Source organism: Pseudophryne corroboree, chromosome 5 (genome assembly GCF_028390025.1).
Source record: "Pseudophryne corroboree isolate aPseCor3 chromosome 5, aPseCor3.hap2, whole genome shotgun sequence".
Taxonomy (NCBI): Eukaryota; Metazoa; Chordata; class Amphibia; order Anura; family Myobatrachidae; genus Pseudophryne; species Pseudophryne corroboree.
In genome coordinates, this window is record NC_086448.1 from 444,812,661 (window position 1) to 444,830,437 (window position 17,777).

At 48.8% G+C, this 17,777-nt stretch overlaps 1 protein-coding gene across 6 annotated transcripts in view; it reads right to left on the reverse strand.

Annotated features, from left to right (window-relative positions):
- LOC134927845 (uncharacterized) overlaps positions 1-17,777 on the reverse strand; it is a 491,244-nt gene that overhangs the window by 259,503 nt on the left and 213,964 nt on the right. For all 6 annotated transcript variants that reach the window (XM_063922906.1, XM_063922905.1, XM_063922901.1 and 3 more), the window contains one exon: positions 10,415-10,540. In XM_063922906.1, coding sequence (XP_063778976.1) covers positions 10,415-10,540 — 126 coding nt within the window. The remainder of the gene's footprint in view (positions 1-10,414; positions 10,541-17,777) is intronic.

Genomic DNA, 17,777 nt, shown 5'->3' on the forward strand with positions numbered 1-17,777 from the left:
CACTTATTCTCCCTCGTTGGGGTCCTCGCCCCCCCTGGAGGGAGAATAAAATAGCGTGCCACCGTGCCCGTAGCGTGGCGAGCGCAGCGAGCCCGCAAGAGTCTCATTTGCGCTCGCCACACTGTTGGTAAGCCGGCGGTCGGGCTCCCGGCGCCGGTATGCTGGTCGCCGGGAGCCCGACCGCCGGCATACCGTAGTGAACCCAAAGGAGAGATATGGTGACTAAAATCACAGAGAAAAATACGTATTAAAGTATATCTTTGTGAAAATCCTATATAATTATAAAACCTGACGCACCAAGCCCCCTCAGGTTATAGAATATAGGGATAGCAAGTTGAGTGAGAGAAACGAAATGGACACCACTCAGCGAGCTAATGCACACACATATAGTCACAGCTGTACAATGCAGAGGTTATTACCAACAATAATACTGCACTGGACTAGCTTATATAGCTATGTAGTCAATAGATATACATCCAGTTCTTACTGTGCAGATTTATATCACAGGGTAATTGTACTAGAAAACCCTGACTAAATGCACTCTTTCTTAATTAACACTGTCTAAAAGGCAGGTAGAATACTTAAGTGTCATGTAAAGTCACAGCGCTGACAACCAGGCGGCTTTACATAGGAGGAATTGATCAAGCAGTCCCAGGAACAGTGTAGCTGAGAGAAATGGCACCCAGACACTGACAGGCAGTGAGGGAGACACAGATATGCAGCTCCAGGGCGGGAACATTTGCGGGAAATGGCGCCCTGGGGCTGGGGGAGGGGCTCCAAGTCTAAGCCTTATCACCCTGCTGGCAAAACCACCGGATACTGTGGGCTACTATTAAAATGGTTTAGAGAGAAAACCTGACCTGCACCCATGCCCTGGTGATCTAGTGGGATCGCCTGTACTGCCACAGTGTCAGCCGACAGCGTGCGCGGCCTACCTCCCACTGACCGCGCCGGATCACAATAAAGTACGGGTCCCACAAGCGGGACCCACTCACCACCTCCCAAAGCGCGGCCCCGCGATCCCGGAGAGCCCCCGTCGTGTGTGCCTGACCATGAAGGAAACAGGAGCCTCCTTCTGTAGTTACCCGGCAACCAGGGCTCGGGAGTGTACAGCGCCGCTGGAGAGAGCTGGAGCTGCAGCAGTGAATGTCTCCTGACATTTACACACTGCTGCTACCCTTGTCTTCACTTTTTCTTCAAAAAAGCTCTTCTTAGGGCTGCCTGGAGCAGCCCCTCTGTTATGTGCCTGCTATCTGCGGCACAAACTACAAAACTGAGCTCCTGTGCAGGGAGGCGGGGTTATAGAGGAGGCGGCGCTATGCTTTCTGGGAACAGTCAAAGCTTTTCAGCCTGTTGGTGCCTCGGATCAAGATCCTACTCTACACCCCTATGTCTATCCTTGTGGAGCCCAGTGTACCCCGCAGCAGAAACTCTCTGTAATTCTGTGTCCAGAATCATTCCCAAAAACGACAGCCGTCTCATCGGAACCAACTGTGATTTTGGCAAGTTTAGGAGACAACCATGTTGCTGCAGAATTGTCAGGGAGAGCGTAATGTTCTGCAGTAATTGGTCCCTGGATCTCGCCTTTATCAGGAGATCGTCCAAGTACGGGATAATTGTGACTCCTTGTTTGCGCAGGAGAACCATCATTTCGGCCATTACTTTGGTGAAAACCTTCGGAGCCGTGGACAGACCAAACGGCAACGTCTGAAATTGCTAATGACAATCCTGAACTGCAAACCTCAGGTAAGCCTGTTGTGGAGGATAAATGGGAACATGTAAGTAGGCATCCTTTATGTCTACCGACACCATAAAATCCCCCTCCTCCAGACTGGAGATCACTGCCCGGAGAGATTCCATCTTGAATTTGAATTTTCTCAGGTAGAAATTGAGGGATTTGAGGTTCAGGATTGATCTGACTGAGCCGTCTGGCTTCGGGACCACGAACAGGCTCGAATAAAAGCCTTCTCCCTGTTGCGACAGGGGAACACTGACAATGACTTGATTGTGACACAATTTTTGTATTGCGGCGCATACCACCTCCCTGTCCGGTATAGAAGCTGGCAAGGCCGATTTGAAAAATCGTCGAGGGGGAACGTCTTGAAACTCCAGTTTGTACCCCTGGGACACGATTTCTAAAACCCATGGGTCCAGGGCCGAATGAGCCCAGCACTGACTGAAGAGTCTGAGACATGCCCCCACCGGTGCGGACTCCAGCAGAGGAGCCCCAACGTCATGCGGTGGATTTGGCAGAAACCGGGGTGGACTTCTGCTCCTGGGAGCCAGCCACAGCCGGTGATCGTTTACCTTTTCCCTTTCCTCTAGAAGCAAGGAAGGAAGACCCTCTGCCTTTTCTGTATTTATTGGCCGAAAGGACTGCATCTGATAGTGGTGTGCTTTCTTTTGTGGTGCAGGCACATAAGGTAAAAAATAAGAATTTACTTACCGATAATTCTATTTCTCATAGTCCGTAGTGGATGCTGGGAACTCCGTAAGGACCATGGGGAATAGCGGCTCCGCAGGAGACTGGGCACAAAAAGTAAAAGCTTTAGACTAGCTGGTGTGCACTGGCTCCTCCCCCTATGACCCTCCTCCAAGCCTCAGTTAAGATACTGTGCCCGGACGAGCGTACATAATAAGGAAGGATCTTGAATCCCGGGTAAGACTCATACCAGCCACACCAATCACACCGTACAACTCGTGATCTGAACCCAGTTAACAGTATGATAACCGTAGGAGCCTCTGAAAAGATGGCTTCCAACAATAAACAACCCGATTTGTTTGTAACAATAACTATATACAAGTATTGCAGACAATCCGCACTTGGGATGGGCGCCCAGCATCCACTACGGACTATGAGAAATAGAATTATCGGTAAGTAAATTCTTATTTTCTCTGACGTCCTAGTGGATGCTGGGAACTCCGTAAGGACCATGGGGATTATACCAAAGCTCCCAAACGGGCGGGAGAGTGCGGATGACTCTGCAGCACCGAATGAGAGAACTCCAGGTCCTCCTCAGCCTGGGTATCAAATTTGTAGAATTTAGCAAACGTGTTTGCCCCTGACCAAGTAGCTGCTCGGCAAAGTTGTAAAGCCGAGACCCCTCGGGCAGCCGCCCAAGATGAGCCCACCTTCCTTGTGGAATGGGCTTTTACAGATTTTGGCTGTGGCAGGCCTGCCACAGAATGTGCAAGTTGAATTGTACTACAAATCCAACGAGCAATCGTCTGCTTAGAAGCAGGAGCACCCAGCTTGTTGGGTGCATACAGTATAAACAGCGAGTCAGATTTTCTGACTCCAGCCGTCCTGGAAACATATATTTTCAGGGCCCTGACTACGTCCAGCAACTTGGAGTCCTCCAAGTCCCTAGTAGCCACAGGTACCACAATAGGTTGATTCATGTGAAACGCTGAAACCACCTTAGGGAGAAATTGAGGACGAGTCCTCAATTCCGCCCTATCCGAATGAAATATCAGGTAAGGGCTTTTATAGGATAAAGCCGCCAATTCTGATACGCGCCTGGCTGAAGCCAGGGCCAACAGCATTACCACTTTCCATGTGAGATATTCCAAATCCACTGTGGCAAGTGGTTCAAACCAATGTGATTTTAGGAACCCTAAAACTACATTGAGATCCCAAGGTGCCACTGGAGGCACAAAAGGAGGCTGTATATGCAGTACCCCTTTGACAAACGTCTGAACTTCAGGCACTGAAGCCAGTTCTTTCTGGAAGAAGATCGACAGGGCCGAAATTTGAACCTTAATGGATCCTAATTTTAGGCCCATAGACAATCCTGCTTGCAGGAAATGTAGGAAACGACCCAGTTGAAATTCCTCCGTAGGGGCCTTCTTGGCCTCACACCACGCAACATATTTTCGCCAAATGCGATGATAATGTTTTGCAGTTACATCCTTCCTGGCCTTGATCAGGGTAGGGATGACTTCATCTGGAATGCCTTTTTCCTTCAGGATCCGGCGTTCAACCGCCATGCCGTCAAACGCAGCCGCGGTAAGTCTTGGAACAGACAAGGTCCCTGCTGGAGCAGGTCCTTCCTTAGAGGTAGAGGCCACGGGTCCTCCGTGAGCATCTCTTGCAGCTCCGGGTACCAAGTTCTTCTTGGCCAATCCGGAGCCACGAGTATCGTTCTTACTCCTCTCCTTCTTATGATTCTCAGTACTTTTGGTATGAGAGGAAGAGGAGGGAACACATATACCGACTGGAACACCCACGGAGTTACCAGAGCGTCCACCGCTATTGCCTGAGGGTCCCTTGACCTGGCGCAATATCTGTCCAGTTTCTTGTTGAGACGGGACGCCATCATGTCCACCTTTGGTTTTTCCCAACGGTTTACAATCACTTGGAAGACTTCTGGATGAAGTCCCCACTCCCCCGGGTGGAGGTCGTGTCTGCTGAGGAAGTCTGCTTCCCAGTTGTCCACTCCCGGAATGAACACTGCTGACAGTGCTATCACATGATTTTCCGCCCAGCGGAGAATCCTTGCAGCTTCTGCCATTGCCCTCCTGCTTCTTGTGCCGCCCTGTCTGTTTACGTGGGCGACAGCCGTGATGTTGTCCGACTGGATCAATACCAGTTGACCCTGAAGCAGAGGCCTTGCTTGACTTAGGGCATTGTAAATGGCCCTTAGCTCTAGGATATTTATGTGAAGAGACGTTTCCATGCTTGACCACAAGCCCTGGAAATTTCTTCCCTGTGTGACTGCTCCCCAGCCTCTCATGCTGGCATCCGTGGTTACCAGCATCCAATCCTGAATGCCGAATCTGCGGCCCTCTAGAAGATGAGCCTTCTGTAACCACCACAGGAGTGATACCCTTGTCCTTGGAGATAGGGTTATCCGCTGATGCATCTGAAGATGCGATCCGGACCATTTGTCCAGCAGATCCCACTGAAAAGTTCTTGCATGGAATCTTCCGAATGGAATCGCTTCGTAAGAAGCCACCATTTTTCCCAGGACTCTCGTGCACTGATGCACTGACACTTGTCCTGGTTTTAGGAGGTTCCTGACTAGCTCGGATAACTCCCTGGCCTTCTCCTCCGGGAGAAACACCTTTTTCTGGACCTGAGATAGTGCTACTCCGACCTCTAACTGTTCCCTGGACCTTGCCCTTATCAGGAGATCGTCCAAGTAAGGGATAATTAATACGCCTTTTCTTCGAAGAAGAATCATCATTTCGGCCATTACCTTGGTAAAGACCCGTGGTGCCGTGGACAATCCAAACGGCAGCGTCTGAAACTGATAATGACAGTTTTGTATCACAAACCTGAGGTACCCTTGGTGAGAAGGGTAGATTGGGACATGGAGATAAGCATCCTTGATGTCTAGAGATACCATATAGTCCCCTTCTTCCAGGTTCGCTATCACTGCTCTGAGTGACTCCATCTTGAATTTGAACCTTTTTATGTAAGTGTTCAAAGATTTTAGATTTAAAATTGGTCTCACCGAGCCGTCCGGCTTCGGTACCACAAACAGCGTGGAATAATACCCCTTTCCCTGTTGTAGGAGGGGTACCTTGATTATCACCTGCTGGGAATACAGCTTGTGAATAGCTTCCAATACTGCCTCCCTGTCGGAGGGAGACGTTGGTAGAGCAGACTTCAGGAACCGGCGAGGGGGAGACGTCTCGAATTCCAATTTGTACCCCTGTGATACTACCTGCAGGATCCAGGGGTCCACTTGCGAGTGAGCCCACTGCGTGCTGAAATTCTTGAGACGGCCCCCCACCGTGCCCGAGTCTGCTTGCAGAGCCCCAGCGTCATGCTGAGGACTTGGCAGAAGCGGGGGAGGGCTTCTGCTCCTGGGAAGAGGCTGCATGGTGCAGTCTTTTTTCCCTTCCTCTGCCCCGGGGCAGGAACGAGCGGCCTTTTTCCCTCTTGCCCTTATAGGGACGAAAGGACTGGGTTTGAAAAGACGGTGTCTTTTTCTGCTGAGAGGTGACCTGGGGTAAAAAGGTGGATTTTCCAGCCGTTGCTGTGGCCACCAGGTCCGATAGACCGACCCCAAATAACTCCTCCCCTTTATACGGCAATACTTCCATATGTCGTTTGGAATCCGCATCACCTGACCACTGTCGCGTCCATAACGTTCTTCTGGCAGAAATGGACATCGCACTTACTCTAGATGCCAGGGTGCAAATATCCCTCTGTGCATCTCGCATATATAGTAATGCATCCTTTAAATGCTCTATAGTTAATAATATACTGTCCCTATACAGGGTATCAATATTTTCAGTCAGGGAATCCGACCAAGCCACTCCAGCGCTGCACATCCAGGCTGAGGCGATCGCTGGTCGCAGTATAACACCGGTATGTGTGTATATACCTTTTAAGATATTTTCCAGCCTTCTATCAGCTGGTTCCTTGAGAGCGGCCGTATCAGGAGACGGTAACGCCACTTGTTTTGATAAGCGTGTGACCGCCTTATCTACCCTAGGGGGTGTTTCCCAACGTGCCCTAACCTCTGGCGGGAAAGGGTATAGTGCCAATAATTTATTAGAAATCAGCAGTTTTTTATCGGGGGAAACCCACGCTTTATCACACACCTCATTTAATTCATCTGACTCAGGAAAAACCACTGGTAGTTTTTTCACACCCCACATAATACCCTTTTTTGTGGTACTTGTAGTGTCAGAATCGTTCAATGCCTCCTTCATTGCCGTGATCATGTAACGTGTGGCCCTACTGGACATTACGTTTGTCTCGTCACCGTCGACACTGGATTCAGTATCCGTGTCAGGGTCTGTGTCGACCATCTGAGGTAACGGGCGTTTTAGCGCCCCTGACGGTGTCTGAGACGCCTGAACAGGCACTAATTGATTTGTCGGCTGTCTCATGTCGTCAACAGTTTTTTGCAAAGTGCTGACATTGTCAAGTAATTCTTTAATTACTACCATCCAGTCAGGTGTCGACTCCCTAGGGGGTGACATCACTAACACAGGCAATTGCTCTGCTTCCACATCATTTTCCTCCTCATACATGTCGACACAATCGTACCGACACCCAGCACACACACAGGGAATGCTCTGATAGAGGACAGGACCCCACTAGCCCTTTGGGGAGACAGAGGGAGAGTTTGCCAGCACACACCAGAGCGCTATATATATACAGGGATAACCTTATATAAGTGTTACTCCCTGTTATAGCTGCTGTATTTATATATTAGCTGCCAATAGTGCCCCCCTCTCTGTTTTACCCTGTTTCTGTAGTGCAGGACTGCAGGGGAGAGTCAGGGAGCCGTCCTTCCAGCGGAGCTGTGAAAGAAAATGGCGCTTGTGTGCTGAGGAGAAAGGCTCCGCCCCCTTCACGGCGGCCTTTTCTCCCGCTTTTTTCAGGAAACTGGCAGGGGATAAATGCATCCATATAGCCCAGGAGCTATATGTGATGCATTTTATTTAGCCATATAAGGTTTTTATATCGTTTTTATTGCGTCTCAGGGCGCTCCCCCCCAGCGCCCTGCACCCTCAGTGACCGGAGTGTGAAGTGTGCTGAGAGCAATGGCGCACAGCTGCAGTGCTGTGCGCTACCTTATTTGAAGACGGGAACGTCTTCTGCCGCCGCTTTCTCCGGACCTCTTCGCTCTTCTGGCTCTGTAAGGGGGCCGGCGGCGCGGCTCCGGGACCCATCCAGGCTGAACCTGTGATCGTCCCTCTGGAGCTAATGTCCAGTAGCCAAGAAGCCCAATCCACTCTGCAGTCAGGTGAGTTCGCTTCTTCTCCCCTTAGTCCCACGATGCAGTGAGCCTGTTGCCAGCAGGACTCACTGAAAATAAAAAACCTATTTAAACTTTTACTTCTAAGCAGCTCAGGAGAGCCACCTAGCTTGCACCCTTCTCGTTCGGGCACAAAAATCTAACTGAGGCTTGGAGGAGGGTCATAGGGGGAGGAGCCAGTGCACACCAGCTAGTCTAAAGCTTTTACTTTTTGTGCCCAGTCTCCTGCGGAGCCGCTATTCCCCATGGTCCTTACGGAGTTCCCAGCATCCACTAGGACGTCAGAGAAATTAAAAAGATACCAAGTCAGTGAGGCCGTCACCGAACAATACACCACCTTTATACGGTAGAGACTCCATAGCTTTCTTAGAGTCAGCATCAGTATTACATTGATGAATCCACAATGCTCTCCTAGCTGAGACTGCTATGGCATTGGCACTTGATCCCAAGAGGCCAATATCCCTTGCAGCTTCCTTTAGGTAGACTGCAGCGTCCCTGATATGACCTAGTGTCAAAAGAATGCTATCCCTATCCAGGGTATCTATTTCAGATGACAAGTTATCAGCCCAATTTTCAATAGCACTAATCACCCACGCAGATGCAATGGCTGGTCTGAGTAGCGTACCCGTGGTGACATAAATGGATTTCAATAAATTTTCCTGGCTACGATCCGCAGGATCCTTTAGGGCTGCCGTGTCAGGGGACGGAAGAGCCACCTTTTTGGACGGCCGTGATAGAGCTTTGTCCACAATGGGGGGGGGGGGGGGACTCCCATTTTTCCCTATCCCCAGAGGGAAACGGATACGCCACTGGAATCCTTTTGGGAATCTGAAACTTTTTGTCAGGATTTTCCCAAACCTTTTCACAAAGCGTGTTCAGTTCATGAGAGGGAGGAAACGTTACCTCATGTTTTTTTCCTTTATGCAAACAGACCCTAGTATCAGGAACAGTAGGGTCCACAGTGATATGTAATACGTCTTTTATTGCGACAATCATGTACTAAATGCTCTTTGCCAATTTTGGATCTAATCTGGCATCACTATAGTCGACACTTGAGTCGGTATCAGTGTCTACCAGCTGGGCAAATGAACGTTTTTGTTACCCCGAGGTGGTCTGGACTTGTAACAACACATCCTCTACGAATTTCTTCCATGCCTGGTTCTGAGACTCAGATTCATCCAATCTCTTATTTATCAGAGCCACATTTGCATTCAAAGCACTCAAAACATTCACCCAATAAGGTGTCGGCGGTGTCGACAGGGTCACTCCCACAGCCGTTTGTGTCCCTAACAGAGTCTCCTCCTGGGAAGCGCACTCCGCCTCAGACATGCCGAAACACGTGCACCCAACACACCCAGACACACTGGGACTATAGGGGACAGACTCACAGTAAAGCCTGTCAGAGGGACACAGAGGGAGTTATTGCCAGCTCACACCCCAGCTCTGAATCCCGGTCTGAAACACCACAGAAAATGCCCCAGACCTGCAGCGCTTTTATAATTAACATATAATGCACCAAAATAACACTGCTTTCCCCCCCGTTGTTCACTCTGAACCTTATGCAGCAGTGTGAGGAAGGACCAGCGTCTCTGCAGCATTGTGTAGAGAAAATCGCGCCGGTTTGTGTGCTGTGAGGGCTAAGCTCCGCCCCCGTAATGGCACGCTTCAGACCCGCTCTTTTCAAATAAATTTTTATACTGGCGGGAGTCCGGACAGTACCCTGGCACTATGTCCGCTCTTGCCAGTTACTTATAGAGGTCATGTATGCTGCCCAGGGCGCCCGCCCCCCCTGCATCCTGTAGTGCCGCTGTGTGTGGGAGCATGGCGTGCAGTGTGCGAGCGCTGCGGTACCTCAGAAGCCGTCACTGAATTCTTCTTTTCTTCTTCTACTCACCTGTCTTCTGACTTCTGGCTCTGCAAGGGGGTGACGGCGGGCTCTGGGAACGAGCATCTAGGCATACCTAGCGATCAGACCCTCAGAAGCTAATGGTGTCCTGTAGCCAAAGAAGCAGAGCCTTTAAACTCACAGTAGTAGGTCTGACTTCTCTCCCCTAAGTCCCACAAAGCAGGGAGACTGTTGCCAGCAGTCTCCCTGAAAATAAAATACCTAACATAAGTCATTTTTAGAGAAACTCAGTAGAGCTCCTCAGAGTGCATCCATTCTGGAGAAGGGGCATAGAGGGAGGAGCCAGTTCACACCCTTTGAAAGTCTTAAAGTGCCCATGTCTCCTGCGGATCCCGTCTATACCCCATGGTTCTTGATGTGACCTCAGCATCCTCTAGGACGTATGAGGAACTTAACATGAAACTATTGATAAAGTGAGGTATGATTAAGAATTACTGATTGCTTACTACATTATAATATAGGAACACTACACTAAGTATCTTTTGATTCAATCACTTAGTAACAATTTACCAGTTTTGCTTTTTTACATAAATTTGGACAGCTCCATCCTTATCTACTGCCACCCACAGTTTGTTCTTTACAAATGTAAAGTAACGAAAACCTTATTTGTTTTTATCATTATTTTATAATTGACTTATAATTACATATAATTACATAAATGCAAGATAAACACTGTTGAGATTTTTTTTATATAAACACTGTTTCTCTGGTAATACATTTACAGTACACCTCATATATAGTGCATGTGTTACATGTCTAAAGGTCTGTATGTAACATGACTTACACAGCGTTCAACTTGCTCTCTCTCTAAAAGTTCAGTTTCAACTGCATATTCTCGAAGTATGCTTCGCTTGATCGTATAGGGTAGGTCTCTTGAATATAAAGGAAACAGATAGCTGTACTTGAGACTCTGCAAAACACGTAAATATTAACAGTCAAAATCATTGCCCGTCTTATTCTGTAACGCAACACAAACAAATGCTTCTTGCTACATCACTTACTACTTATAAAGAAATCATTCTGTCAATTAATTTAACAGAATGATTTAAAACACTTTAAAACATAAGAAAATAATGAGATTATTTATTTTATATACTTATATTTTTACAGAAGTTTGATTATCCTCTAATGACTGATGCCAATATACACCACGTGAATAGTCGGGATGTGGTTATGTTACTGGCGGTCAGCATGCCGACGCTGGGATTCCGAACACTAAATATGCTGAAAGCTAGAACACCCATAGAGTGGAAATAGAAGCTGTGAAGAGCGCAGCGAGCCGGCTGCAAGCAAGCATACGAGCCCGCAAGGGGTTTTGCTGCGCTCGCCCCAGCCGGCATTCTACTGCCGGGATCCCGGTGTCAGTAAGCGGACCTCCAGGATCCCAGCAGCCGGCATATAACACCCATCCCGAATAGTCTTCTACTTTGTGTGCAAATTACTTTAAGATACTCAATTTTTTTTAGATACAAGTTATACACTGTTCTTGGACTAACATAACCCCAAAAAAATTTAAAATGTGTTTATATTGGTCTATGCGACATGATACTACTTAAAAGGGGGTACACACTAGGCGATTTCTGGCTAGAAAAATAAGAATTTACTTACCGATAATTCTATTTCTCATAGTCCGTAGTGGATGCTGGGAACTCCGTAAGGACCATGGGGGAATAGCGGCTCCGCAGGAGACTGGGCACAAAAAGTAAAAGCCTTAGACTAGCTGGTGTGCACTGGCTCCTCCCCCCATGACCCCCCTCCAAGCCTCAGTTAAGACACTGTGCCCGGACGAGCGTACATAATAAGGAAGGATCTTGAATCCCGGGTAAGACTCATACCAGCCACACCAATCACACCGTACAACTCGTGATCTGAACCCAGTTAACAGTATGATAACCGTAGGAGCCTCTGAAAAGATGGCTTCCAACAATAAACAACCCGATTTGTTTGTAACAATAACTATATACAAGTATTGCAGACAATCCGCACTTGGGATGGGCGCCCAGCATCCACTACGGACTATGAGAAATAGAATTATCGGTAAGTAAATTCTTATTTTCTCTGACGTCCTAGTGGATGCTGGGAACTCCGTAAGGACCATGGGGATTATACCAAAGCTCCCAAACGGGCGGGAGAGTGCGGATGACTCTGCAGCACCGAATGAGAGAACTCCAGGTCCTCCTCAGCCAGGGTATCAAATTTGTAGAATTTAGCAAACGTGTTTGCCCCTGACCAAGTAGCTGCTCGGCAAAGTTGTAAAGCCAAGACCCCTCGGGCAGCCGCCCAAGATGAGCCCACCTTCCTTGTGGAATGGGCTTTTACAGATTTTGGCTGTGGCAGGCCTGCCACAGAATGTGCAAGTTGAATTGTACTACAAATCCAACGAGCAATCGTCTGCTTAGAAGCAGGAGCACCCAGCTTGTTGGGTGCATACAGTATAAACAGCGAGTCAGATTTTCTGACTCCAGCCGTCCTGGAAACATATATTTTCAGGGCCCTGACTACGTCCAGCAACTTGGAGTCCTCCAAGTCCCTAGTAGCCACAGGTACCACAATAGGTTGATTCATGTGAAACGCTGAAACCACCTTAGGGAGAAATTGAGGACGAGTCCTCAATTCCGCCCTATCCGAATGAAATATCAGGTAAGGGCTTTTATAGGATAAAGCCGCCAATTCTGATACGCGCCTGGCTGAAGCCAGGGCCAACAGCATTACCACTTTCCATGTGAGATATTTCAAATCCACTGTGGCAAGTGGTTCAAACCAATGTGATTTTAGGAACCCTAAAACTACATTGAGATCCCAAGGTGCCACTGGAGGCACAAAAGGAGGCTGTATATGCAGTACCCCTTTGACAAACGTCTGAACTTCAGGCACTGAAGCCAGTTCTTTCTGGAAGAAGATCGACAGGGCCGAAATTTGAACCTTAATGGATCCTAATTTTAGGCCCATAGACAATCCTGCTTGCAGGAAATGTAGGAAATGACCCAGTTGAAATTCCTCCGTAGGGGCCTTCTTGGCCTCACACCACGCAACATATTTTCGCCAAATGCGATGATAATGTTTTGCAGTTACATCCTTCCTGGCCTTGATCAGGGTAGGGATGACTTCATCTGGAATGCCTTTTTCCTTCAGGATCCGGCGTTCAACCGCCATGCCGTCAAACGCAGCCGCGGTAAGTCTTGGAACAGACAAGGTCCCTGCTGGAGCAGGTCCTTCCTTAGAGGTAGAGGCCACGGGTCCTCCGTGAGCATCTCTTGCAGCTCCGGGTACCAAGTTCTTCTTGGCCAATCCGGAGCCACGAGTATCGTTCTTACTCCTCTCCTTCTTATGATTCTCAGTACTTTTGGTATGAGAGGAAGAGGAGGGAACACATATACCGACTGGAACACCCACGGAGTTACCAGAGCGTCCACCGCTATTGCCTGAGGGTCCCTTGACCTGGCGCAATATCTGTCCAGTTTCTTGTTGAGACGGGACGCCATCATGTCCACCTTTGGTTTTTCCCAACGGTTTACAATCACTTGGAAGACTTCTGGATGAAGTCCCCACTCCCCCGGGTGGAGGTCGTGTCTGCTGAGGAAGTCTGCTTCCCAGTTGTCCACTCCCGGAATGAACACTGCTGACAGTGCTATCACATGATTTTCCGCCCAGCGGAGAATCCTTGCAGCTTCTGCCATTGCCCTCCTGCTTCTTGTGCCGCCCTGTCTGTTTACGTGGGCGACAGCCGTGATGTTGTCCGACTGGATCAATACCGGTTGACCCTGAAGCAGAGGCCTTGCTTGACTTAGGGCATTGTAAATGGCCCTTAGCTCTAGGATATTTATGTGAAGAGACGTTTCCATGCTTGACCACAAGCCCTGGAAATTTCTTCCCTGTGTGACTGCTCCCCAGCCTCTCAGGCTGGCATCCGTGGTTACCAGCATCCAATCCTGAATGCCGAATCTGCGGCCCTCTAGAAGATGAGCCTTCTGTAACCACCACAGGAGAGATACCCTTGTCCTTGGAGATAGGGTTATCCGCTGATGCATCTGAAGATGCGATCCGGACCATTTGTCCAGCAGATCCCACTGAAAAGTTCTTGCATGGAATCTTCCGAATGGAATCGCTTCGTAAGAAGCCACCATTTTTCCCAGGACTCTCGTGCACTGATGCACTGACACTTGTCCTGGTTTTAGGAGGTTCCTGACTAGCTCGGATAACTCCCTGGCCTTCTCCTCCGGGAGAAACACCTTTTTCTGGACTGTGTCCAGAATCATCCCTAGGAACAGTAGACGTGTTGTCGGAATCAGCTGTGATTTTGGGATATTTAGAATCCACCCGTGCTGACGTAGCACTACCTGAGATAGTGCTACTCCGACCTCTAACTGTTCTCTGGACCTTGCCCTTATCAGGAGATCGTCCAAGTAAGGGATAATTAATACGCCTTTTCTTCGAAGAATCATCATTTCGGCCATTACCTTGGTAAAGACCCGTGGTGCCGTGGACAATCCAAACGGCAGCGTCTGAAACTGATAATGACAGTTTTGTATCACAAACCTGAGGTACCCTTGGTGAGAAGGGTAGATTGGGACATGGAGATAAGCATCCTTGATGTCTAGAGTTACCATATAGTCCCCTTCTTCCAGGTTCACTATCACTGCTCTGAGTGACTCCATCTTGAATTTGAACCTTTTTATGTAAGTGTTCAAAGATTTTAGATTTAAAATTGGTCTCACCGAGCCGTCCGGCTTCGGTACCACAAACAGCGTGGAATAATACCCCTTTCCCTGTTGTAGGAGGGGTACCTTGATTATCACCTGCTGGGAATACAGCTTGTGAATAGCTTCCAATACTGCCTCCCTGTCGGAGGGAGACGTTGGTAGAGCAGACTTCAGGAACCGGCGAGGGGGAGACGTCTCGAATTCCAATTTGTACCCCTGTGATACTACCTGCAGGATCCAGGGGTCCACTTGCGAGTGAGCCCACTGCGCGCTGAAATTCTTGAGACGGCCCCCCACCGTGCCCGAGTCTGCTTGCAGAGCCCCAGCGTCATGCTGAGGACTTGGCAGAAGCGGGGGAGGGCTTCTGCTCCTGGGAAGAGGCTGCATGGTGCAGTCTTTTTCCCCTTCCTCTGCCCCGGGGCAGGAACGAGCGGCCTTTTTCCCTCTTGCCCTTATAGGGACGAAAGGACTGGGTTTGAAAAGACAGTGTCTTTTTCTGCTGAGAGGTGACCTGGGGTAAAAAGGTGGATTTTCCAGCCGTTGCTGTGGCCACCAGGTCCGATAGACCGACCCCAAATAACTCCTCCCCTTTATACGGCAATACTTCCATATGTCGTTTGGAATCCGCATCACCTGACCACTGTCGCGTCCATAACGTTCTTCTGGCAGAAATGGACATCGCACTTACTCTAGATGCCAGGGTGCAAATATCCCTCTGTGCATCTCGCATATATAGTAATGCATCCTTTAAATGCTCTATAGTTAATAATATACTGTCCCTATCCAGGGTATCAATATTTTCAGTCAGGGAATCCGACCAAGCCACTCCAGCGCTGCACATCCAGGCTGAGGCGATCGCTGGTCGCAGTATAACACCGGTATGTGTGTATATACCTTTTAAGATATTTTCCAGCCTTCTATCAGCTGGTTCCTTGAGAGCGGCCGTATCAGGAGACGGTAACGCCACTTGTTTTGATAAGCGTGTGAGCGCCTTATCTACCCTAGGGGGTGTTTCCCAACGTGCCCTAACCTCTGGCGGGAAAGGGTATAGTGCCAATAATTTATTAGAAATCAGCAGTTTTTTATCGGGGGAAACCCACGCTTTATCACACACCTCATTTAATTCATCTGACTCAGGAAAAACCACTGGTAGTTTTTTCACACCCCACATAATACCCTTTTTTGTGGTACTTGTAGTGTCAGAAATGTTCAATGCCTCCTTCATTGCCGTGATCATGTAACGTGTGGCCCTACTGGACATTACGTTTGTCTCGTCACCGTCGACACTGGATTCAGTATCCGTGTCAGGGTCTGTGTCGACCATCTGAGGTAACGGGCGTTTTAACGCCCCTGACGGTGTCTGAGACGCCTGAACAGGCACTAATTGATTTGTCGGCTGTCTCATGTCGTCAACAGTTTTTTGCAAAGTGCTGACATTGTCACGTAATTCTTTAATTACTACCATCCAGTCAGGTGTCGACTCCCTAGGGGGTGACATCACTAACACAGGCAATTGCTCTGCTTCCACATCATTTTCCTCCTCATACATGTCGACACAATCGTACCGACACCCAGCACACACACAGGGAATGCTCTGATAGAGGACAGGACCCCACTAGCCCTTTGGGGAGACAAAGGGAGAGTTTGCCAGCACACACCAGAGCGCTATATATATACAGGGATAACCTTATATAAGTGTTACTCCCTGTTATAGCTGCTGTATTATATATTAGCTGCCAATAGTGCCCCCCTCTCTGTTTTACCCTGTTTCTGTAGTGCAGGACTGCAGGGGAGAGTCAGGGAGCCGTCCTTCCAGCGGAGCTGTGAAAGAAAATGGCGCTTGTGTGCTGAGGAGAAAGGCTCCGCCCCCTTCACGGCGGCCTTTTCTCACGCTTTTTTCAGGAAACTGGCAGGGGATAAATGCATCCATATAGCCCAGGAGCTATATGTGATGCATTTTATTTAGCCATATAAGGTTTTTATATCGTTTTTATTGCGTCTCAGGGCGCTCCCCCCCAGCGCCCTGCACCCTCAGTGACCGGAGTGTGAAGTGTGCTGAGAGCAATGGCGCACAGCTGCAGTGCTGTGCGCTACCTTATTTGAAGACAGGAACGTCTTCTGCCGCCGCTTTCTCCGGACCTCTTCGCTCTTCTGGCTCTGTAAGGGGGCCGGCGGCGCGGCTCCGGGACCCATCCAGGCTGAACCTGTGATCGTCCCTCTGGAGCTAATGTCCAGTAGCCAAGAAGCCCAATCCACTCTGCAGTCAGGTGAGTTCGCTTCTTCTCCCCTTAGTCCCACGATGCAGTGAGCCTGTTGCCAGCAGGACTCACTGAAAATAAAAAACCTATTTAAACTTTTACTTCTAAGCAGCTCAGGAGAGCCACCTAGCTTGCACCCTTCTCGTTCGGGCACAAAAATCTAACTGAGGCTTGGAGGGGGGTCATGGGGGGAGGAGCCAGTGCACACCAGCTAGTCTAAGGCTTTTACTTTTTGTGCCCAGTCTCCTGCGGAGCCGCTATTCCCCATGGTCCTTACGGAGTTCCCAGCATCCACTAGGACGTCAGAGAAAAGCAGAGGTTATGGTGGACTTACCTAGATAACCCTCTTTCTCTGACCCAAATTTTTGGCAGCGCACCATTGAAAATAAGCATACCATATCCGATAATAGATGCGAGCAGAAGGCGGCTTTCTTGCTTTTAGCAGCGTCTCGATTACCTCTTGTGAAAACCCTTTAGCCTTTAAGACGGATGTTTCAAGAGCCACGCCGTCTAAGACAGTCAATCCAGATGTTTGTAAAGACAAGGACCCTGATATAGCAGATCTGGACGTTGAGGCAATAGGAACAGAGCATCCAATGGCACCCTCTGCTGATCTGTGTACCAATTTCGACTGGGCCACGACGGAGCTATTAATATCATGGCACACCTTTCCTGTTTGAATTTTCGAATCACTCTGGGTGTCAGAGAGAGATTGGTGGAAACACATACACAAGATGAAAATTCCATCTCACAGATAGAGCATCCACGAAGATTGCTTCGGGATCTTTTCTTTTTGACCCGTACACAGGTACCTTGTTGTTCTGATTAGAGGTCATCATATCTACTTCCGGCAGCACCCATCTGTTTACCAGAACTTAGGAGACTTTTGGGTTCAAGGCCCATTTGCTTGCCAGAATGTCCTAATTTAGCACTCCTGGTATGAACACTGCTGACATGGATGATAAAGTTCCACACATTTTATTGTGCAGCTTACCTCCATCATTGCTATTCAACTCAGAGTACCATCCTGATGATAGTAGATAGGCTGGTACAAAAGAATCTTTGAGGAAGATTCTTCCTGAAGGAAAAAGCGTAACCCTGAGACACCGCTTCTTCCACCCAGGTATCGGTGGTGGAATTTTTTCCAAACCTGTGCAGAGAGAAGAAGTCGGCCTCCCACCCTGGGCTC